The sequence below is a fragment of the Cannabis sativa genome, chromosome 9 (genome assembly GCF_029168945.1).
Source record: "Cannabis sativa cultivar Pink pepper isolate KNU-18-1 chromosome 9, ASM2916894v1, whole genome shotgun sequence".
NCBI lineage: Eukaryota > Viridiplantae > Streptophyta > Magnoliopsida > Rosales > Cannabaceae > Cannabis > Cannabis sativa.
The window spans coordinates 26,513,352-26,537,383 of NC_083609.1; the positions used below are offsets into that span (position 1 = coordinate 26,513,352).

Genomic DNA, 24,032 nt, shown 5'->3' on the forward strand with positions numbered 1-24,032 from the left:
ATGTGGGTTTCTCCTGATGCTTTCACATGGGTTTTAGTGATATCTTAATAAAAACAAAAGCTTGTGCTACCATTATTACTATTATTATTAATTCTACTTCTGCTAATTTCAATAGAACAGAAATAGTTGCTCAACCATTAAGTCATTTGTGAGCAATAAACCAAAATTCGCACTGTCTCTTGTCTCTCTCTCATATTATTTGCTTCATATGTGGTTATGTTTATATTATTATACTACATTTCTTCTGAGAAAGGGCATAGGCTCATTCAAAGGGTTTGACTGAAGTATATAGTTCCTTGGTGTAATTCTTTTGACCTTTGTCTTAGTCCAAGGATATGGTTTTGTTGTGGCAAGAACACTTCGACCAAGACAATGGCATCCTGAACTGCTGATATTCCTTCATTGAAATCATGGTATTTTTATAATTCCTCTTCCCAACTTTCTTATTCCTTCAAACTTAACCAAATTCTCCATAAATTTATCACGTTGTTTTTCATCATCTTTCTTTTTTTTTTTTTTCTGTTAAGGATTTCACTCCTCGCATTTCTTCACTCTCCACTTCCATAAATTTTTGTTTCCTTAATTAATCTTTCGCCCATAAAGTTAAGTCTTTTGATTGGTGTTTCTTTTGCTCTTTATTATTATTTCCTTGTGGTTTTCAAGCTTTTAATATTGGGTTTTCCTTACTGATTAAATGCTTGCTTGTCATTCTTGTCTTAATTAAAGATAATTATACAAGACAGATGCAAAGAAAAATAAAACAAAATCATGACTAAAATATAGAAGGCCTTTCATTTTATTTTTCATCCATTTGCAGTCTTAAGGGAGAAATGTACTTGAGGAAAGTTGTTTCCTTTCAATGACTGGATGCCGTGTAGGGAGAAATGTTATTGAAACTTTGTGCTCAATCTCTGCCTACATAATAGTCAATATTTTCTATCTAGATTTTGGTGGTGTAAAGTGTCCCCTTTTCTTTATTAATACTTTTTGAAAGCCTTTTTTTTTCTATAAATGTTGAGATGAAGACTGATAACTCGTGGTAAAACACTACAAGAAATATAAAGGCATGATTGCATTGATGAATTGTACTTTGAATTATTAATCAGTTGAATCCTTTCTTCTTAATCGTTTTAAAATCAATACTTAAAGCATCTCATGGAAATGTAACTCTCTTTTTTTTTTCATTATTATTATTTCTACATATAAAGGAAAAGAAATAGACTTCTTCATTTGTTTTTGTAAACAGTCAGTTGCAGATTATAGTTCCACGTAGACAAAGGAGCAAATAACCCTTCAATAGTATGCTGAGTTCAGAAGACAAGACCATGGAGTCTAGAAAACCTGTTCACAAACTTTCTGAAACAATTCATTCTTTACTAGGATGGAAATCACATGTGACTTCCAACTGGGTCAAATCTGTTTGTGATATAATGAAAAGTGCACCACCTGATGGTGCATCTATCATTTCAAAACCGATAAATGGTGTAATGGAGAATTCAATGAAGAAGAAAAATGATGAACTGCATAATTCCGTTTTGAAAATTGAAGGTAAGCCCTCAGATGTTGATTTCTAGCACCTGTGCATTTGAAAAACTTCTCTTCATAGTTTAGCAATGTGATCTTCAGTCTGGAATCACCTTGTTTATTCTTATAACAGATGAAATTGTAGCTTTAACGGCCTACATAAATCAACTGAACACACAGAGAAGGCAGGTACTAAATGAGTTTCTAGATTTGAGAGGTTAGTCATCTTTATCTCAAAAAATCATTTAACATAATATTTCAATGAAAAGTGCTGTTAAGGAAAACCAAAGCCATAGCAAATGTTCATTGATTCTACTTCAATCAAGAAAAAAAAAAAACTTATCACATTTGGCATCGCAGGGAACATTCGTGTCTTTTGCCGAATTAGACCCATTGCAGTTCCAGAGAACTTTGGCCAGTTAAAAGCAGTTGCAGCTTTGGATTCAAGTAATGTTGTTTTAAAACTAGCAGAGAACAAAAGTAAAACTTACAGCTTTGACAAGGTTTTCCATCCAGGTTCATCACAAGGTACTTCATTGTTTTTCTATATGATACTCTCAACGGACCATCAACTTTTCCTATGATCATCTCAAACTATAGTACTTATCTCTTGTTACTGAATTTGATGTGAAATTTCAGATGAAGTCTTTGCAGAAGTAGAGCCAGTTATTAAATCAGCCTTGGATGGTTACAACGCATGTATATTTGCGTACGGACAGACTGGCACTGGAAAAAGCTTCACCATGGTGTGTATCTCCTACTTATGCCAATTCAGCATTAGTCGCTTATGACATATTATTAAGATGGATGAATAAACAAGAAAGAGGGGTGCTGGCAAGAAACTAATCCTCTCTTACTGTAATATGCTCTCCGTCAATTGTTTTAACACATGGAATAACAATGAAAATATGAACTCATTAACTTTATTCTCTTCTCCAAGGTAAAAAATAAGAGGGCATGGAAATGTGAGGAAAAATAACAGTGCTGGTGCTTGCACCCATTTAAAAAGTCATGTTAGACTAGTTGAAGATCTTAGTAACCTCAGTCTGAAAGTCTACTATATGACCCAGATTGGCCTAGATATCACACAATCAAATTATGTGCTTGGGTGTTCTAACTAATGTTGTTTTATATCATCTATATTGTAGGAAGGTATTCCACAGTCTCCGGGAGTGGTAGCTCGTTCAATGGAGGCAATTTTTAAACAGGCAGTGGATAGCAACCACGTATATGTCTTCACATTCAGTATGCTTGAGATTTACCTGGGAAACCTAAAAGATTTACTTGTTCCTCAGCCAACAAAAGTAATGGATCCTACGCCACCATGGTATGTGTAGATTTATAATAACATGAGATTGTAAACACACATCCACGCTTACACAAATACAAGGTCACAGTCATACGTATTTATTAACATCTCAGGTAGCACACATGCATGAAAAATTCAGATAATGACCTTATTTCCATAAGCTTCCACAATCTACCTTTATAATTACATTTTGAACCTTAAAAGGGATACATGTGTAAGAAATATATAGGCCAATGCTTAATTTCATATCTTACTTCTATGTGTAGAAACTGAGGCATAACTGGAATGTAATTTTCATAAGTAACTAATACCCTTTAAATGCAATGTTGAGAATCATGAGGTTCCATCTCAAAACCAATTGGCAATGAGTGGAGTAGTCCATGTTCTTATATATGGCTCAATACTTTTACATTTAATTCATGTGGGACAATGTTCTCCAATATCCCCCCTCAAGATGGTGGTTATTTTTGCTCACCAATCTTGAATGGCTCGCTTATTTTTGTTCGGATCTCAGGCGTCATTGCACCATCTGGATCTCGTGCGGCTGGCTAACCATCTGGATAGGTGTGGATCGAATGCCCGCTAGGGATATGGCTCTGATACCATGTTGAGAATCATGAGGTTCCATCTCAAAACCAATTGGCAATGAGTGGAGTAGCCCATGTTCTTATATATGGCTCAATACTTTTACATTTAATCCATGTGGGTGGGACAATGTTTTCCAACATGCAAATTAAACAAACAATATAAAGAGTAACCCTGTTTACACCAATTTCAAACAACTTCTATATCAAATAATGTGATAGATTCAGTCACACACCTGAGTAGCAATGATCTGTAAGTGGCAGCATGACTGTGACTGATCAAGAGAATGGAAGGTAAAAGGACATATCTGATTGACTTGTCTAAAGATTTCCTCTAATCGGCTTTTTTGGGAAAGCATAGGAGGATAAATTAGATGAGAGTATAAGTGTGTGGTATGCCTATTCTTATTTTGTATCAAGCAATAGTTCCAGAAGAGAAGCCAGGTCTCTTGAAATTTTTTTGTATTCAATAAAGTTACTCTCAGCTTTTACTTATTGCTTCATCTATATTACTGTGGAGTATGATATGCTTCTTACACACAATTTTCAGTCAATAGGTCCTCTCATCTTGCATATTGTATGAATTTCTTGGCACCTCTGCTCTCTTAAACACTTCCATTGTTGGATACATTAAATCGTTTCTAACATGAGTTCATTCTTCTGATAACAGTCTCTCAATCCAAACAGATCCTAAGGGAGGGATTGACATTGACAACCTTGTGGCTATTCCAGTGACTGACGTCAACCAAGCATTGAAGCTGTACAAATTAGGATGCCGGTTTAGATCAACTGCTTCTACAAATTCAAACAAAACATCAAGCAGATCACATTGGTAACAACTTACTAAAATACTAGTCAACTCCATTTTTCAGAATTGGGAACGAGTTTAGAAAGAAAAAGAAGCAATACTTAACATTTCTAATGCTGCTTTCTAGCTTGATCCGCCTATCAATCACATGTCTTGATGCTCCTGAGAGGCGCAGAGAAACAAATAAATTATGGTTTGTCGACCTTGGCGGAAGTGAGCGCGTGCTTAAGACAAAGGCTTCAGGAAGAAGACTTGATGAAGGGAAGGCCATCAATTTGTCACTTTCTGCTCTTGGGGATGTCATCCATGCACTTCAAAAGAAAAATTGTCATGTACCTTATAGGTAACTGCAACGTTCACTCAATCATTAATCCATACAATTTAAATAAATTACACGTCAATTGCAAAAGTAAAATATAATTAAGGTCATATCCTTTACTAAAATACTAAGATGCAGTACTAGACTGATACAAAGTTGACATGACAAGATTTCAAGAGCTATTTAAGCTTCCAAACTTTCTTAGAGCAGGCATTCTATGTTCTTTTTAAATAATTATATACAACTGTTGCCAATTTATTTGGGTTCTTCAGCATTACAAAACAAAGTGTAATGAAATTTGTTTGTTGCTTCTAACAGGAACAGCAAGCTAACACAAGTTCTTAAAGACTCCCTTGGTAATCATTCCCTCCCTTGAACATGTACTGAACTGTTTAAACTTAACAGGTATCAAGATACTAGAATAACTCTACTTACAATACATACTGCATGAATGAGGATGTACTGATCTTACTTTCAAGGTCCTCCACTTCAAGGAGAGCAAGCATGACTATACTGTAATTAAACACTATCCTGGAAGATGTACAGGGAAAATGGTTATTCTAGAAAAATGGACAGATTCATTTGTTGCAATGAGCAAGAGTTGTTTGTTCACATTTAAATTTCCTATGCTGACTAGCTTCTTTTCTTGACTACGTAATCTTCACAATTTCAGGAGAAGATTCGAAAACCCTGATGTTAGTGCATGTTAGTCAAAAGGAAGAAGATATATGCGAGACATTGTGCTCTTTAAATTTTGCAACAAGGGTGAGAAGCATTCATTTGGGGAACATGGATTCAAATGTAAGTAAAAGTTATCATTCTGTTTCTTAGACCTCTTCAGATAATTCTATAAACCTGTAACATAAACAGTATGGTACAAACGAAGCTATTTTCTCTTTACATAATCATTTGATAAGCTGTTTAGTGTTTACTCCTACATATGCGCAATAATGTCTTTCTCTCAAGATGGTGCAGCTCATGTACAAAGGTGTATAAACAAATAAGAGATAATTGCAAAGAACTTTCGTTATGTTTATTGGCTAAATTAGACACTCAATCCTAGATGTTTCTAAAAAACACCTGAAGAGTGTTGTCTAATTTAGTCAAAACAAAACGGAGGTTTTTGTTATCCTCTAACGAAGTACATATTGATCTATTATAAACACAACTTGTTAGACTATATCAACTAAGCATGCATGAAAGTCTAAACTAAATATTTAGTCCTTTAAATATTTGATCTGATCTGACTCATAAAACTTATATAATATTTGACCACTCTCAATAGGATGTAATAAATTTTAATATACCCGAAATAACTCTTGAGGCATAACATTTTACATAAATATAAGAACAAAAGTTCCAAACACATAACAGATATTAATATAAAATCAGGTGATAATCTTTCATATTATCAGCTAATTATTTTAGAGAATGCATTTCATTAATTTCTTTAAAGGCAACAAACTATTAGTACCTGGTTTGGTTGCTCGGAGTATCCTCTCCGATCATCATCCAAAGAAATATAAATATTGTTGTCTTTAAAATTATTAGCTACACTAATTCACTAGACTGAAATATTGAATAACAGGAAGAAAGAGCACAAAAGGAAATTGCAATAGCACACATGCAGAAAAAAATGAAAATGATTGAAGATGAACGCCAAGATGTCAGAGGAAAGATTGAAAAGTTTAATGAAGAATTACAGAAACTAACAGGGACAGCTCCATCTTCTAATGATCAATTAGAGGCTTCTCATTTGTTGAGCAAATTTAACCAACATAATCTTGAAGCAACAAGGAGAAAAACAACAGAAACTAAAGAAGCTCCTTTATCAAGGATACCAAGATTTATGAAGCCTACTGTTTGTAGCACAAGAAAATATGGAGCAGACAGCCAAACGTCTGAAGAGAAAGTGAAATTCCCTGCAAGAAGAAGAAGGCCATCGTCCCATCGTGCTGAGTCTGTGAGTTTCCCTGTAAAACGTAGATCAGAAAACAATTCAGAATGCAGTATCTCAAGAAATAGCTGTTTGGGGGATTTGAATGTGAAAAGTAATGCAGATGAAACAGAATACAGTCAGGATGCAACTGAATGTGATATAAAAAGTATAATATTCATGGAACATGAAATATCATCAAAGAGTTCAACTCAGCAAAAGGGTTGCCTTGTCAGCAGTGATGGATATGGAAAAGGAAAGAAAAATAGCTTTATCTCTACAAACTTTTCAAAAGTTGACAACTGGCTACGTTTGCACAAGAATGAACCTACGGTGAGTACTACTTCTCAAAAAAGCAAAAGGGTTCTAGCAATTCCTGCCCCAGAGAAGAAACATAACTATAAGTTCACAAAGAAAACGATTGCAAACAATGAAAAACATGAAAGTTATGTTGATGTTTTAGGATCTGGAAGGTTGAAACAAGTAGAAATTCATAAACCTCCAACAAATATGGAAAATATTATCGATGCGCACTCAATATGTGACTCAAAATATCCACCAGAAACACTAAATGGTGAGACAATACTACACACAAAAAGCTTGGGAGATATGTTTATGGAGGAAAGCCAGAGCAACTTACGTTCTCCACCCAAAATCTGGGGAAGTTGTTATGATATGAATCAAGATGGTGGCAGGGTCAACCAAACATTTACAATGCAGAAGGAAGGCAGAGCACAATCCCCAGAAACTACCTTTCCAGAAAAGAATTCATGTTGCAAATTCTCTCCATCTAAAATATCCCATTGTACGTTTGAAACAAGAGATGATTCAGGCTCATCAATGTCAGTATCAGAACAAGACCTACAATGTTTACTATTGCCTACGGAGATGACAGAGTCAGTATCACAACAAGATTTACAGTGTTCACAATTTCTTACAGAGATGACAGTATCAGAACAAGAGCTACAGTGTTCACAAGTGCCTACAGAGACAAGTACATATGAAAGTGATAGCGAAGACTTGGACACAATAGATCAGATATCAGAAAATTTAAATGAAAAGACAAGGCCAAGACCTGGTATACATAATATGCGAACACAAAGGGCCTTATTCATAGATAATAAGAACCCAAAGGAGCTGATCGAGACATTAGTGAAACCGCAACAAAATACAGAAGTCTTAGGTAAGACCACAAATTTATACAAGTTTGATCTTGCTTGTTGATCCTATTCTCTATAGTATGACTGCTCAAATCTGATTTGATCTCAATAAGAAACAAATGATTTATAAACTTTGCTCTCTTTTTATCCCAAAACACATGACCTGACATCTTTCTCTTGTTCCATTTTTGGTCAGGTATATGTAATCATATTATAGGGAAAGTTCAGATACTTGGGGCCAGTGCACTTCTAGCATCAGGGTTCAACAATTTGGGACTTGAGCACGAGTTTTTCAACGGCCTAATCCTATGAACCGAATCCAGAGACAGGGGAAAAAATCTCCCTTGAGCAGTAGCCATGGTGGTTGAGAAGAAGATTTCGAGCCCTTCTTTTTTAAACAGTGCTGCATAATTCCAATATCCTAGCAACTCACATTCAGCCCAAAAAAGCAACCCTCTACTTAGACAAATGGGCAATGATACAGGTACAAACAAAGGCCCTCCTGTGTAGCATCATAATGTGTTCGTGAAACGTCATTACAATTATTATCGCTGAATATCCAGCACCTTGGATGTTCCTTGAAATCAGCTAACTTGGCCATCTAAATTAATGTATGTGTATAGAACAATTTTTCTATCATTTTTGTAATTACACTTATAAATATATATATTGTTTCATTTGGTTTGAACATATGAACATCAAAGGGAACCTCCCTGAATTATTGGCCAAACCATGAAATGCGGTAAGGGCTTTTGATCATATGTACATTCAAGTTCCATTTCTCAACACAAGTTGGAATCATTTTTTTCAGTTCAGGAAGCAAAGGCCTTTATATTCTTCATGCACCCTCTGACTAAAACGGATCGAGTGGTAAACGTTTTGCGAATTAAATTTATTAAATCCAATTCACTCATCAAATGTAAGAAGCTCATCTCTTTCCTTCTGAAGATGCCCAGCAACCTTCAACTGATTGAATATATCATATAAAACTTCATAAATCTTATACATCTCCGAATGTGATGTATCTCCTGCAATAAATTCATGAACTCTGTTGTTGATTTCAATGGAACTTCCACCGGGCATCTTCTTAACACCTGTATCTCTCATGACCTTCCTTATCATCCCAGATTCATCCCAGCTACCAGAAGCAGCATATATATTAGACAAAAGAGTATAATTTCCACTATTCTGGGGCTCCAACATCATAAGTTGCTGCAATGCATGCTCTCCAAGTTCAGCATCACCATGTATATTGGAAGCAGCAAGAAGAGATCCCCATATTGCTGCATTCGTTTGAAATGGCATTCCCTTAACAAGTTCACATGCCTCTTGAAGATAACCAGCCCGCCCCAGTAAATCAGTCATGCACCCATAGTGCTCAACTTTCAATTGAATTCCATATCTTGAGGCCATGTTGCTGAAGAACCAGCGCCCCATTTCAACTAACCCAGCGTGGCTACAAGCAGAAAGAATGGCAATAAAAGTTATTTCATTAGGCTTAACTAGAGCACTTTCCATTTGAGAAAACATTTCAATTGCTTCTCTTCCAAGACCATGAAGAGCTAGCCCAGACATCATTGTTGTCCAAGTTACGACACTTCTCTGTTTCATACTTTGAAAAACATCTAGTGCCTTTCTTATGTTGCCTGACTTTGCATACATGTCAATGAGTGCATTATTAAGATGAAGCTTTCCAGAAAATCCACGCTTCTGCATATAGTTATGGATCCTCTCCCCCAACACTACTGAACCCAAATGAGCACAAGCAGAAATTACAGCCAAGATTGTAACTTCATCAGGCTCCATATTCTCAAGCTGCATTCGTCTAAACACCATGACAGCCTCTTTTGGCCTCTTCATCTTAGCAAACCCGGCAATCACCGAAGTCCACGAAATCAAATCTCTCTCAGGCATTCGTTTAAAGACCTTCCATGCATTATCAACATCAGCCACCTTAACATAACCTGTGACCATGGCATTCCAGAGCGCCACATCTCTCATGCTCATTCCATCAAACACTTTCCGGGCATCCAAAACACATTCACAAAAAGAATACATCCGAACGAGTGAAGTACCCACACAAACATCCGAGTCCAACCCAGTTCCTATAACTTGACAATGAATCTGACGACCGACGTCAACTGCAGAGAGCCGAATCACAGCCTTCAAAACGCAGGGAACAGAATAAGTGTCTGGTCGCAAACCGGTGGCAAAAATGTTGTTGTAGAGGGATATGGCGAGTGAAGGAGAGAGAACGTTGATCATGGTGTTGTAAAGATAAATGTTGGGCTTCGGTTTCTTGTGATTGAAAACCATGTAGGCGTAGGTGGAATGGCCGAGAGAAGAGCAAGCTTGGATGAAGTGGGCAAAGATTACATTGTCGTTCTGAAGAGCAGTGAGAACCATAAAGGCGTGAGCTTGACGAATGTGCTTCAGGGAAGAGCAGTGGCTGAGAAAGGAGACCAAGTGAAGGTTCATTTGGTGGTTGAGACAGTTGGGGCGATCAGGTTCTTTGGCCTTGCTCGCATTGAGTTGGCTTTATTACGACCTTATGGTCCTCTACGAGGGCGCACACTCATCAGTTAATATTTAGTGGGATGTTTCGGGTTGTGATGGTGCGCATTTTTCACCAATTTATTGAATCACACCACATATACCTCAAAATTGCACAAACTACAGGTGTTCATCTACACTGGACAAATTGCCCACACTACATCATACCCTACAAAACTTTAACAGTGTGTTTGGTAGAAGGGGATTTCGGCTATGTTTGGCACGAAGAAAGTAGAGAAAGAATAATGGTGAATTTATAGAAGATGAAGAGGATAGTTACCCTTCCTTATGTCGTTTGGTATTTGGACTAAGGAGGATGGAGATAAATTATTTGTTAAAATTGCTATAATATCCTTATTAGTATAAACATTTGTAATTTTTTTGAAGGATAATTTTAGTATTTGGTTTGTATATTTTATCTTTTACTCCAATCTTTCTAATAATTGGAGGATTGAATTTTTAAAATTTAGAGAGAGAAAGTCTCTCTCCACCTGTCCTCTCCCTTCCTTCCTTTCTTCCTCTTACCAAATAAGGAATTCTTTCTCTCCTAACAACTCTCTCCCTCCACCCATTTGCCTTCCTACCAAACATAGTGTTAAGAAAGAATGGAGCTTTATGCAGGGAGAGCACAATCTCACTTGTTTGGTAACAAACTGAAGGGAAAAGAGAAACAATTTGGAAGGAAGAGAAATCATCCCTGGGCCACCATTTCTAATCAGTTCGCCTTTAGCAGTGGAGAGATTAGTAGTGATCTCTGCCTGAAGGGCAGTAAGCTGAGTACTATCATCCAAATTTCTTACTCTTGTAGCAGCCCTGCTAAAACGACTTAAGTACACCTTAAGCGTCTTTCCATGTTGTTGCTTTATGTTGGTGAGTGAGGACACTTTGGGTCGCCTATCCCTTGCGGCCTGGAACTATTTTTTGAAGTCCTTAGACAGTTGTTCCCTAGAAGTGATAGAATGATGAGTAAATTTATTGAACCAGCTGCTTGCTGCTCCAACTAGTGAGGTGGGAAACAAAATACAACGTAGATTGTTTGTAACATTGCTAGCTCGCATTATGGTGTTGAAATTATTCAACTGCGAGATCGGATCAGTGGTCCCATCATATGACGAGACGTGGGGGTTTTTAAATCCCTGGGGAAAAGGAGTATTCATGATATCTAGATGGTATGGCTCGAGTTCTTCATCTGAGTCATATCCAGATTATTTTCCTTACTCCCCGACTTGATACCTCCTGAAATTATCCTCCAACTCATCTATTCAAAATTAGATTGGATCCCCTTGCTTTGGACCGAGTTGTTGGCGAAGATCAGGTTTTTTCTGGTTCAAGTGTTCTCGCAGATCCAGTTGGTTATAATTGTTAGCGGACCTCATTCTACTCACGGACTATGTCCTACTTATGGACCTCGTTCTGCTCATGGACCTCGTCCTGCTCATGGACCTCGTCCTTGAGTGACTTACAGTCTTACTACTCGTGCCTGTGCTTTCTCGATCATTATTGCGACGAGTACTTTCTCCTCCTCACGTTGATTGGTTGTGGGTTCTCGTGCACCCTGAGATAACACTCGCCTCTTCACGCCCCATTCTTCTCCCTTGGGTGTGGTTCGTTGTATGCCCCCTACTGGGGTTTGTACGTGTCCCTTCCCTATTGGTTTGGGAAGAACATTGGTGGTGCCTTGTTGGTGACCCACGTGTCCCAGGTTGAGTCCTAAGATTCCCCTCGTTTCCACAAGGAATTTCCTATTCCCTGGTTTCTGGTCGCCTTCTATTCTCATTTCTATGAAAAGGTTCTGGCTGATCATTTGGTTGTTCATCTTCAGGGGGAACCTCAGTTTCCCCAAGTTACTCGTTTTCAGGGAAACCCTCAGTTTCCCCAAGTTGTTCTTCTTGAGCGTTCTGAGGGTTCTCCTGAGCCGTCTCCTGTCTCTTGGTTCGTGAGTCGCGAGGTCTGCCTCGTGGTCTTCTTACTCCAAGATCAAGTTGATTTTGAGCACTATTCTCCTATGCCGCCCAGGCCACAGCTGCCTCACGTTCCAACTAAGCGTTCCGCCGGTTTGCCTCCTCCAAGCGACGCCTGAGTTGGCAGTTTTCCGACTCGACGATTGGCACATATCTTGTTAGATCGTAGGCACCATCCTCACCAGTTGGCCTAGGATGGTCTCTACCAATGTTCATTTCAGGTTCTTCATACCTTGTTCCTGGATTCTGGGTTCTCCTTGAATGTGTGGTCCGTGTACTTGGGCCACCCTCAGGTTAGGTCCTCCTAGAACGAGTGGTCTGTGTACTTGGGCCACCCTCAGGTTGGGTCCTCTTGGAAGGAGTGGTCCGTTTAGATTGTGAGTTGGGAGGCCTCTTGGAGCCCATTAGCTCTTTTCCAAGACGATGAGTGGTTTCTTTATGAGGAGTGCAACGTTTTCTCTGTTGCCAGCCATGGAGAAAGCTGTTTATATATATATCAGGAGGGTTTTTTCTGAGCTTTTTTTTTTCACGAAGGCTCTCAATGAAAGCACCAAACTATTAACGCAGATTTTTGTTAACTATATTTAAGCCTACATCGAGATGGATTTGCACCAAAAATAGAAGCAGTAAAAAAAAGGAAATAAGAACATAGAGGTTTTTACGTGGTTTTTGCAGTTATAATTCTGCACAGTCCACGAGTCAATCTTATTAGATTTCTGATACGATTCTTAAGGCTTTTTCTCTAATGAATTTTTCATCCATTTTTTCAGTATAACCTGCCCCTATTTATAATTACATAGGAGGGCAGTTAATTACAAATTGGATTGATATCTTACAACAATAATCTCCTGAAATTGTGGGATTCGATTACATCCCACGTAAAATAAATACGATTATTATTTGAAATCACACAGATGTGATTGGTCCGCTTTAACCGGGTCAATGTAAACGTGTATTTAATATGTTGTAAATTGTATCTGTAATACCCTAGAATGAAGAAATGGATTAGCAAAATCCTAATTAGATAATTATGAATAATTGAGGAATTATATTATTATATAGTTCAATATATGAGAATTTATTTGATTAATTATGTGTTAAGACCCGTTGGTGAGCCAGGGGCATTATAGTAATTATGACCCGGGAAGGGTAAAATGATGAAATTAATTTAATCACGAGCTTAATAGAATTATATTATTATATAGTATGTCTGTGTTGTCTCTTCAGGTGTGTTCTGATAGGTTGGCGCGGTATAGGCACAACCAGGTATTTCGGGCCTATAGGGTTCGGGCGCGAAATGTAATTATGGGATGATTTATTGGCATTTTTTTTATGAGTGATTAATCTGAATTTATTTTGGATAGATATGTGAAGTTTTATGACATATTTGCCCTTGAAAGTTTGTGTATGTAAAATATGGCCCTAAGGGCAATTTGGTAATTTTGCATATTTTGTTTATTTACAACAAAAGATAATTTTGATTGAAATTAAAGGATTTTTCTGGTTTTCCTTCAGCCCTAAAACCGAACCCCTCCTCTCCTCTTCACTTATTTTCTAAAAGTTTAGATTTTTGTGGATTTTTCTTGAAATTGGAGGTGTTGTGAAGTTGAATTTCTTGTGGATAGATGCTTGAAGTTGTGGTAAGCTTCTAGGCTTTCTTGCTGAAGTTATTTCACTAATTTTCAAATTGAAAGAAAAGCATAATGTGTTGATAAATTGCTCTTGGATGCATGTTAGTAAAGAGTTGATGATTAGTGATTGTGTATGCTTGATTTTGTAGTAAAATGGTGTGGATTGCTCTTGATATGTTGTGGATGTGATTCTTAGGTTGTATGTATGCTTGATTTTGGATTATTGGTTCTGTTTTAGTTGGTTTCAAGCTTGAGAATTTGGTTGTGAGATTCAAGAGCTTTGAATAGATGTTGTATGGAATTTTTGGGTCAAGTTTGGACCCTATATTGTATATTGTTTAAATTTGATTTTGGTTGTGGATTAATGCATGAATTTTGTGATTTTACCCTCTGTTTTGGTTGAGGTTCGAAATTATGGAAAAGTAGGCATTTTAGACCTTAAAATCTGGTTTTCTGGATTTTTCGAACCCAGTGGCCACGGCCAGATTTATGGTCGCCGCGGCCATAAAACCTTGCAGAGAGCCATCTTTTTCCCTGAAAAACACAATCAAAGATCTGAATAAGATTGACTCGTGGACTATGCAGAATTTTAACTGCAAAGCCACGTAAAAAACCCTGTCTTCAAATATTATTTTTTCTATAGCTTTTATTTTTTCTGTGTGAAATTATTACCGTGAGGTTCAAATTTAGTTAACGAAAATCTACATTAACAACTGTAATACTTAGTTTGTGTAATGTGTATAATATGCTAAGTGCCTTAACAGTCATCATGTCTCGTCATTCATAGCGAAGTTGTTGCCTTGTCTTGCACTACTGATGTCGTATGGTTTCTCGTCAATACGTGAATTAATAGTTCGTTCATCCTTGTCTCGGTTATGACTTTACAATCAGCAAGTTATATATATACATTACCAATTTAGTATTTTAATGAGTTATTCCTTTTTAACATCTACAAATATATTTAATATTATATTTGTTGATTCGTATTCTCCTAAGTTTGGCACGTGTCCTCTTCTGAAGTGCTAGCAGAATTTCGGGTATAACAATTACTTATTTTTCTAATTAAAATATAATATATTTTAGTCTATTTATTTTAATAAATGATATATGAAAAATTTACTTGATTTAAGTTGGCCTAAAATTAATTAAAAATTAATTTTCAACTTTAATCTATTTTTTTTTTTAAAAAAAAATCAAAACTATCTGCATTAAATATAATGAATTTCGAAATTTGTGGGAAAATTATTAATAAAATAAAATATAAAATATATTTAAAAAATTATTCTAACTTAAGTTGTTCTAAAGCTAAAATTTCCAACTTAAATATAATTTTCTATGTAATTAAATTTCTTTGAAAATAACTAATATTTAAGTATTTAGAATAAAATAAACTTAAATATTTAATTTTCTATTTAATTAAATATATTAAATATAAGAAACAAATAATTAAGTATCTTGAATAAAATAAACTTAATTATTAATTCTAACTTAATATTTAAGAAAAATATTCTAATTTAAGTTGATCTAAAATTAATTTTCAATTCAAATATATTTTTCTAATTAATTAAATATTAGAAAATATAATCAGTTACTAGAAATAACTATCTAGAATATATTTTATTAAACTAAGTATTTTTCTAAAATTAATTTTAAAATAATCTAAAGAAAAATAAATTTCATATATTTTAAAACTAATTATGTTGCTAATTCAATTTTAATTAGGTTAGACTAATACAATTAACCTAATACAATTATTTAAATAAGGCAAATGAGCATTCACAATTAGGGTGGTTCGTGTGAGGGAGGGTTGGGTTCAGTATGTCGTACCCACTACTAATGGTCCCTAACTCCCACACAAGGCCCAAAGGAAAGGAATTTAACCGTTAAATAAATAATTGTTATTCATTGAATAAGCCCAATAAAAATTGGGCTTAAATAAAACTATTTTATGTGATATTTTATTTTAGCAACCTAGTCCATTTAATTAATTAAACTTAAATGGGCTTCCTATATGCATCTAAGTCCAAAAGCAAACATATAGGCTCACACAGGTCAAATAATTTGGATGGTCTCTATCATGTTTCTAGGTTTACACAGATGAAAGAAATTGCAAAATTTACCTCTTACAAATTATTTATAAGATCTATCGACAATTGGACTATGATTAAATCAATTGATCTGTCAATAAATTAATCATAGCAATTTAGATCAAATAAATAATAGGTTTGTAAAAAAAAAATTTGAATAAATAAATAAACAAACATTACGAACATGTAACAAATATCTAGAAAGTAGGTTAAGATGTTTATATTTAAAAATAAAATATTTAAAATATATCTTAACTAGAATTTAAAATTTAGGCTGTTAGAAAATATTAAAAAAAAAAATTAAAATCTAACAAATCTCCTAGATATATAAAATTAAATTCAAGTATCTAACTAATTTTCAAATTTTCAGTTTATTTAAATAATTTAAATAAATTAAATATCTAATAAGATAATATAATATAATATCTTAATTTTAAATTTAGATATTTCTAATTGTTGACCGAGATTTTCGGCAACTATTAAAATATGATTGTAATGAAGAGCTGTAAGAAAGTGAGATGAAGATTTTTTACGTGGTTGGGGCGTTAATGAGCCTTAGTCCACGAGTCTCTGTTATTAATGGATGTATTTAATACAGATTCTACACTTGAGAGAATGTCTTTCTCTTAAATACAGAGAATGTTCTTGGTGAGTATTTTCTCTTCTTGCTCTTTTGCAAACCAAGATTCTCGACCCCATTAAATGAGCTTTGAGGGGGTATTTATAGTGTTTTGGTGGGGTAATCCCTAGAATTGTTCTTACACATGTATCTGTAAGTATCCATAAAGTTGGGCATTTCCAATGAATATACCATGGGTGATGCATGGTCAAATCCCTAGCTGCTGTAGGGCTTTTATGAAGAATGTCCTTTCTGCCTTGTGATTGACGTGACTCTTCGCAGAGTAGCCGTCGCTAGACTTAAATGATCATTACTGTAGCGCTGCTGTTCGGGGGTTGTGCCGTCAGACTTTATTGCGTGTTACAGTCTCAACACGCTTCCTCCCATGCAGCATTAAATGCGACTTGATTGCTCGGGAGAGACCTGACATATCCTGGAGAGCCTTCACGCTATACTAGCTTCCTGGAGTACCTTGTACTCCGGGTGCCTCCTCCGGGACCCATGCTAATAGCGCTTCCTTGTGGCGCACAAAGACTTAATAAATGTTTACAAGTTATCTGATCCACGTGTCCCCTCTCGACTGGTCCACGTATTTTGGGCAAATTCTGGAGCAACATTTACCCCCCAAGCCTTGTTTACTTAGTAAAAATAAACCAAGGCTTGTTCAAGTGTCTCCGGTCGACTCCTCGTTTTCCTAGCTCAAGCCTCGAGCGCGTGGGGGCAAATTAAATGATGTCATTTAATGCAGCGATTTGCTTTCTGCAGGAATGTCTCTAGCCGCCCCCTCAGTCTTCTGATACGAACTCGGGGCGCGTGGAGGTGCGTCTGATAATGGCATTAAATGCAGCGATTCGCTTTTGCAGAGGTCGATTCATTTCACGCCCCATGATTGATGCGGCGCATTAATGGTGTCAGACGGATACTCAAACGTTTCCACCGCCTTAATGGTAGATTGATCTGATCCGTTGATTTTCGGGAATTCGAATCGTGCGTCTCCCCCACCGTGCGATTGGTAGGTGATGACGCCTGTTCCTCATGCGTTTTTGCCTATAAAAGCCACCACCTTTCCTTCATTTCGGTTACTTTCCATTCCTTGCCATTTCTGCTCGAATTTCCCAGAGAGAAAAATTCCTCAAAGTAGCACGAACTGTCTTAATACTTAGACACTTCATTCAGTTTTCCAGTGTTTGACTTCGCCAGTTCTCCTCAACTTTCACCCAACCACAGTCAGTACCCCCAGTTCAACGATCTACTGTAAGTTTCTTGCATCCTTAGATAATAACATGCTTATATTTACTTCGTTCGTTTTCTGGGTTCGTACTTAGAGGCTTCTGGGTGTGTGAGTGTTTAAGTTCTTCGAGTTCTGCTTTAGGTTTACTGCGTTAGTTGTAGAATCGCCATTATCATGCCCCTGTTGTAGTCATACAGCTTTGTTTGAAGAGGGCCACGTGTTCTTCGTTTAACAGTTGCTTAGGGCATAGGAAGGCTTTTCTCTTTTCTTTTTCTTTTTGCAAAACCACTTTCTGCGATTTCACTGCACCCGACACTTGTTCAGGGATTCTCTCCAGAGTTTCTCATGTGACACGTGTCCGGAGGGGGCCTCTTTCCAGCGGTTAGGGGACCCCCACTCCCTTTTTCTTGATTTAGGGTTTGGTATGGGACCTAACTGCTGGACTTTTCTTTTTCCCTTTTTGTTTTTCTCAGAACACAAAATGTCTGCTTCTGGCTCAAAATCTTCGAAGAAGAAAGGGAAAGGTATGGCCACGCTGGAGGAGGTTTCTCTGGGACCCGTTGCCCAGGAGGGGTATAAATCCCGTGCAACTGGTTGGGAAGCGGCCGAGCTTCGATCCACCCTGACTTGTCCTCACCAGCTGGAGAACATTATTAATGTGGTTGGGATCAAACCCTCCACCTCAGGGACCTTCCACCGGCCTCCTCGTGACTCGGAGACGCCTAATCATAACTATGACGGCTTCGGGGCTTGGAGTCAGACCCATTTGATGACCGGTGCCATGCTCCCGCTCCAAGATTACTTTGTTAATTTTCTTGTATTTGTCGGCCTTGCGCCATACCAACTTATTCCTCAAGCTTACCGCCTGCTCTCAGGCTTATTTATTTTTTACACCGCCCGTGGCTGGGGGTCTCCCAGCCCGGCGGAAATTTTATATTTTTATGAACTTGTATCCGTCCCCAAGAAAGGGAACAAACTTAAGGATGGTTTTTATGGGTTCCGGATCCACCCTGCTAATGAGGGGGTGGTTCCGTATAATAGGCAGACTCACGTTAAGGAGTACCGCCACCGCTTTTTCTTTTCTTCCGGGTTCAGGGCCGTGGACCACCCGGAGCTTCTCACGGAGTGGGTGCGGATCCCACCTTACCAGCGGACGCTTCCCACTCAGGCTTTCCTTCGAAGGGCCCAAGCCTTCGCCTCCTATGACCACGCCGATCTTGATGTCGGGGGCCTGGTTACCACGGAGAATTGCAGAAAGGCCAAACTTATCCTTTCTCATCAATCCGTGGATGACTCCAACCTCTCACGGGTCATTTGCCCCAATGTGAGGGCGCCGGTTGCTGAGAAGGCCTTCCGGGACGAGCTCATTGCCACGGCAGAGAATAAATACCAAGATTATCTCTACCGGAAGGCCCAGGAGAAAGCGTACTCTAAGGCCCAGGCTGCCTCGGGGAGAGGACTTCACGTGGGGAGTCCGGTGGAGCGAAGGAGCCAAGCCATTGCTGGGAAGTCCGAAGCTAAATTTTTTGACAAGATACTTCAAGAAGAGATTGGGGATCGTTCTGCCAGGCGGCCCCTTCGTATTGAAGATTCTTCCGAGAAGCAAACTTCCCGGCCACAGCCTTCGGCCCCCGAACCAAACTCGGGTGCTCCCGGTGCTAGCACCTCCGGTGCCGGCGGTAAGTCTCCCTTGATAATTCGCTATGTTCCTTCCGTTGATGAATACACCAGTCATAGGCCCGTAGGGTTCGACGAGCGTCTTCGTAGATTTAAGATGCCGTTGACCCGGTGGGGGGATCATTTGAAGGAATTTTACTTTTCGAACTTAGGAGATTACCTAGGTCGGTCCCGGATGGGCTCCGGCCCTCCGGAACCTATTCCCTTAGGTCCATCAGCTTACATAACGTCCAGCTGGTTTCGGCCCTCGGACAGTTATCTCGGAGATGACGCCGCCAGCATTAAAGTACAGGACTTTGCTAGGGCCGAATTAGGAAGTTCGGGTAGGAGTAGCTTATTTGCTGTATCTTGTATAAGCGGTTCCTTGCGGACTTCTAACACTTGCTTATTTTTTTGAAACAGATATCTCCATGGATGCCATCCTGGAACAGCTTGCCGGGGTTCATACTCCCGTGGCTCCTCCGGCCTTCACCTCTTCTCCCCCAGCCCCTTCCTTGAAGGTTTCTTCCAGCGCTCCCCCCGACACTATTGACTTAGTGGATGACGAGGAGGTGCTTCCGGGAGAAGGCCAAGGGAAAGGGTGGGACTTCTCGGAGGAAGCCGTTGAGGGTGCAGGAGAGCCTCAAGCCCTTTCGGAGGTAGCAGAGGAGGACGAGGAGGAGCCTGAAGTGGCTCTGATTCGCAAGCGTAAGGGCAAGATGGTTGCCCAGGATGAGCCGAAGAGGCCTCGGAGAGCCGACACTCCTGCCCATGGCCTAGACGGCGGGGTCTCCCCGATGGAGGAAAATCCTGCTCCCCCCCACATCGAGCTTACCCCGATTCCGGGGGACGAGGTGAGGCAGGAGCTTCGCATAGCCAAACACAACTATGCTATGGATGAGTACTCCCGGGGGCATGCCGAAGTGGAGGCCCTTAGGAGGATTCTGCGAGCTGAGGTTGAGGCGAGCATCAACCACCCGGAATACCAGGATCCGTGGGACCTTAATCTGGACCCCTTATCGGACTGGTTCCGTCGCTTCCTAGGGCCTACCTTGGCTCCCTTTGCCGCGGAGATGACCGGCGAGTTCGCTTCTCAGCTCACACGTTGCGCGCCCAAGCGGTTTGCCACTTGCGCTTCCCTGAACTCCATCTTCCAGGTCCAGGACCTCAGCCATTCTCTCACGGTGGTAAGTACTTTGCAATTTTTGCGTTTCCTTTTGTTGTTTGTATTTTGTTTTCCTCCTTTGAGAAATTTTTTCTTATACTTTGTTATGGCTCAGCTTGCTGCTGAGGCTGGCCGCCTCTCCAAGAACATCATAAACCATGGCTTCACTCTGTCCGACTTTGGAGACATGAATGACGTCAGGAAGGTCCTCCAAGACCTCACAGCGAAGAGGCAGATCTACCAGGAGGCTGCTGAGCGCCAGGAGGCAGCGGCCAAGGCCAAGGAAGAGGAGGCCAAACGGAGGGAGGCTCAGGCGGAGGCCATGATCCGGGACGAGGCTCAGCGGAGAGACAGGATGGAGGCCCAGCACCAGGAGGAACTAAGGGCTCAAACCGAGGCTGCTGAGAAGGCCAGGCGAGATCTCCGGGAGGCCAGGGAGGCTTTGGATGAAATGGTCGCCAAGGTGAGATCTCTAGAGGAGACTCACCAGTCGGACATTGAATCCAAGGCCGCTCTAGCTGGGGAGTTGAAGGAGCTTAGGGATTTCAAAGAACAGTCCACCAGGAAGGCCAAGAGAGCCGAGCTCCTTTCTCCTGTTTCCTGCGCCCGGTGCCCGAAGCGCTTTGATGATGGTGTCTATATGGCTTGGGCCACCAATGATCAGAGTATCAAGCTTACTTTTTATCCCAAACCCGAGGAGATGATTGCCAGATTTCGGGAAAAGAAGAAGAAACTTGATGCTGCGCTTGAGGCACGGATTGGACCTCGTCTTCCTCCGCGGGCTGACTGAGCTGCCGTATTATTGACCCAGATTCTACCCATTTCTTTTATAACTTTTTTGTTTGTACATATTTGCTGCTGCCTTAGAACAATTTACATATAGGCGACAGCTTTCATTTGAAGGGGAGACAATTATATTTTAAGGCCTGTCCCCGGGCCATTTATATGTATATGACCTGCCCTTTGGGCCAGGATATATTTTTTTTTTATGCGATCTTTATTCGTCACACTTATATATTTTAACCTGTCCGTTAGCTCAGGGTTTTTATACTTATGCTTTTTATTTTTGTGCATACTTTTTGACCTGCCCTTTGGGTCAGGATATTTTACTTAGTTTGTTTTTGTTTGTCCGTGCGGTATACCCTAGTACCCCCCTGAGTGGCATAGAAACTTTGTTTTTAAGGCACTCAGTTTTATTTAATATAGAGGAGGTATACATTTGGACGGTACAAACCCTTTGAACAAAATCTAAGTTTGATTCGCTACTGGTAATATTTTCTGAGGTGATCGGCGTTCCAGGCTCTTGGGACGGTGGTTCCGTCCATTCTTTTTAGTTTGTAAGTGCCGGAACCGATTTCGTCCTCGATCTCATATGGTCCTTCCCAATTTGGTCCAAGTACCCCCACTCCGGGTTCTTGGGTGGCTGGAAAAACCCTTCTTAGGACCATATCCCCAATAGCGAATTTTTTGTTTTTAACCTTGGAGTTAAAATACTTGGTCACCTTCTTTTGATAAGCAGCCATCCGTATTTGAGACTCATCCCGGAGTTCTTCGACTTGATCCAAAGCCTCTTGGAGCAGTGCCTGATTGGTGGCCGGATCATAAGTCGTCCTCCTGTGGGATGGGAATAATGTTTCCACCGGGACCATTGCTTCACAACCGTACGCCATTGAGAACGGCGAGTGACCGGTTGTGGTTCTGGGGGTCGTCCGGTAGGCCCACAATACCCTTGGCAATTCTTCAGGCCAGTTATTTTTACGGAGCGTAGCTTCTTTTTCAAGGTGACCGTTAGGATTTTATTGATCGCTTCCGCCTGGCCGTTTGTTTGAGGCCGGGCTACCGCGGAGAAGCTTTTTACCACTCCGTGTCGGTTGCAAAAGTCAGTAAATTCCTCGCAATCAAATTGCTTTCCATTGTCTGAGACTATTTTGTGAGGTAAGCCGTATCGACACACTATGTTTTTGATAACAAAGTCCAATGCCTTCTTAGCAGTTATTGTCTTCATAGGCTCAGCCTCTGTCCACTTGGTGAAGTAGTCCACTGCCACTATTGCATACTTTACCCCTCCTTTTCCCGTAGGTAGAGACCCAATGAGATCTATTCCCCAGACCGCGAAGGGCCAGGGGCTGGTCATCAAAGTGATCTCATTTGGAGGGGCTCTCGGTATGTTCGCGTACCTTTGGCACGAGTCACACTTTTGGACATAGTCTATACAATCTTTTTTCATTGTTGGCCAGAAGTACCCTTGCCTCAATATTTTCTTTGAGAGGCTGGGTCCTCCCGTATGATCTCCACAGAACCCTTCATGGACCTCCAGCATGATTTGTCTAGCTTCAGGGTCCGATACACACCTTAAATAAGGCATGCTGAGTCCTCTCCGGTAGAGAATGTGGTCCATCATTACATAACGATGAGCTTGATACTGAATCTTTCGAGACAGTGCCCTCTCTTGGGGCAACTCACCTGTGGTTATGTACTTTATGATGGGGACCATCCAGCTGGGTTCATGCCCAACCGTTTGTGTGGTCTCTTTTATTTTGATGCTTGGCTCTGCCAAGCGTTCCACTGGTACTACCCCCAGTTCTTCGATTTCACTGTCCGAGGCTAACTTAGCCAGACAGTCCGCATGAGCATTCTTCTCTCGGGGGATTCTTTCTACTTTGTAGTCCGTGAACTCGTGGAGCAGTTCTCGGACTATTGCTACGTACGCGGCCATCCGTTCGCCGCGAGTTTGGTATTCTCCGGAAACTTGGTTTACGACCAGCTGAGAATCACTGTAGACTTCCACTCTCTTGGCTCCTACAGCTTTAGCCAATTTTAGCCCTGCTATCAGGGCCTCATATTCGGCTTCATTATTCGAAGCTGTGAAGTTGAATCGGAGTGCCGCCTGGAGCCGCAATCCAGTAGGTGATATCATAGCCACTCCGGCTCCTGAACCGTTCTCATTAGAAGCTCCGTCCACAAATACTCTCCAAGTGGGGATTGGTGGTTCCGGTGTATTGCCTGTTGCCTCGGCTTCATTGCATTCGGTGATGAAGTCTGCCAAGGCTTGGCCTTTTATGGAAATCCGGGGCACGTAATGTAAGTCGAACTGACTCAGCTCCATCGCCCACTTGAGGAGTCTTCCGGATGCTTCGTGCTTCGGAGAACTTGCCGGAGCGGATGATTGGTCAAGATTCTGATCGGATGGGCTTGGAAGTATGGTCTCAACTTCCTTGATGCCATCAGGAGGCAGAATACTAATTTTTCAATGACCGGGTACCTTGTCTCAGCCCCTACCATGCGCTTACTAACATAGTACACGGGGTGCTGGATTTTTTCTTCCTCCCGGACCAGTGCAGCGCTGACCGCATGCTCGGAGACGGCCAAGTAAAGGAACAAGTCTTCTCCAAGGACGGGTTTTGATAGGATAGGAGGTTTGGCCATGTGGTCTTTTAACCTTTTGAATGCCTCCTCGCATTCATCCGACCATTCGAACTTTTGGCATTT

At 40.0% G+C, this 24,032-nt stretch overlaps 3 protein-coding genes across 5 annotated transcripts; 2 read left to right on the forward strand and 1 right to left on the reverse strand.

Annotated features, from left to right (window-relative positions):
* Positions 1–246: 246 nt before the first annotated feature.
* On the forward strand, positions 247–10,417 carry LOC115723341 (kinesin-like protein KIN-14T). The gene is made up of 12 exons (XM_061103515.1): positions 247–413; positions 1,247–1,548; positions 1,658–1,741; positions 1,885–2,052; positions 2,164–2,270; positions 2,673–2,851; positions 4,088–4,249; positions 4,353–4,568; positions 4,863–4,900; positions 5,218–5,345; positions 6,133–7,663; positions 7,837–10,417. The coding sequence occupies exons 2-12, from the start codon at positions 1,302–1,304 to the stop codon at positions 7,950–7,952; spliced, it is 2,976 nt and encodes a 991-aa protein (XP_060959498.1). The 5' UTR covers positions 247–413; positions 1,247–1,301; the 3' UTR covers positions 7,953–10,417.
* On the reverse strand, positions 502–10,118 carry LOC115723893 (pentatricopeptide repeat-containing protein At5g56310). Of its 3 annotated transcripts, none has more exons than XM_061103518.1 (4): positions 7,121–10,118; positions 5,017–6,517; positions 4,332–4,536; positions 502–4,212 (listed from the first exon to the last, which is right to left on the reverse strand). In XM_061103518.1, exon 1 carries the CDS (start codon positions 10,116–10,118, stop codon positions 8,547–8,549), a length of 1,572 nt encoding a protein of 523 aa, XP_060959501.1. In that variant the 3' UTR covers positions 502–4,212; positions 4,332–4,536; positions 5,017–6,517; positions 7,121–8,546. The 3 variants fall into 3 exon arrangements, with proteins under 3 accessions (XP_060959501.1, XP_060959500.1, XP_060959499.1); XM_061103517.1 differs by having other exon boundaries at positions 4,980–6,517; XM_061103516.1 differs by having other exon boundaries at positions 502–4,175; positions 4,332–6,517.
* Positions 10,418–19,151: 8,734 nt separating the features above from the next.
* LOC133030736 (uncharacterized) lies at positions 19,152–21,586 on the forward strand. The gene is made up of 3 exons (XM_061103519.1): positions 19,152–19,401; positions 19,802–20,565; positions 20,659–21,586. Exons 2-3 carry the CDS (start codon positions 19,810–19,812, stop codon positions 21,331–21,333), a joined length of 1,431 nt encoding a protein of 476 aa, XP_060959502.1. The 5' UTR covers positions 19,152–19,401; positions 19,802–19,809; the 3' UTR covers positions 21,334–21,586.
* Positions 21,587–24,032: the final 2,446 nt, after the last annotated feature.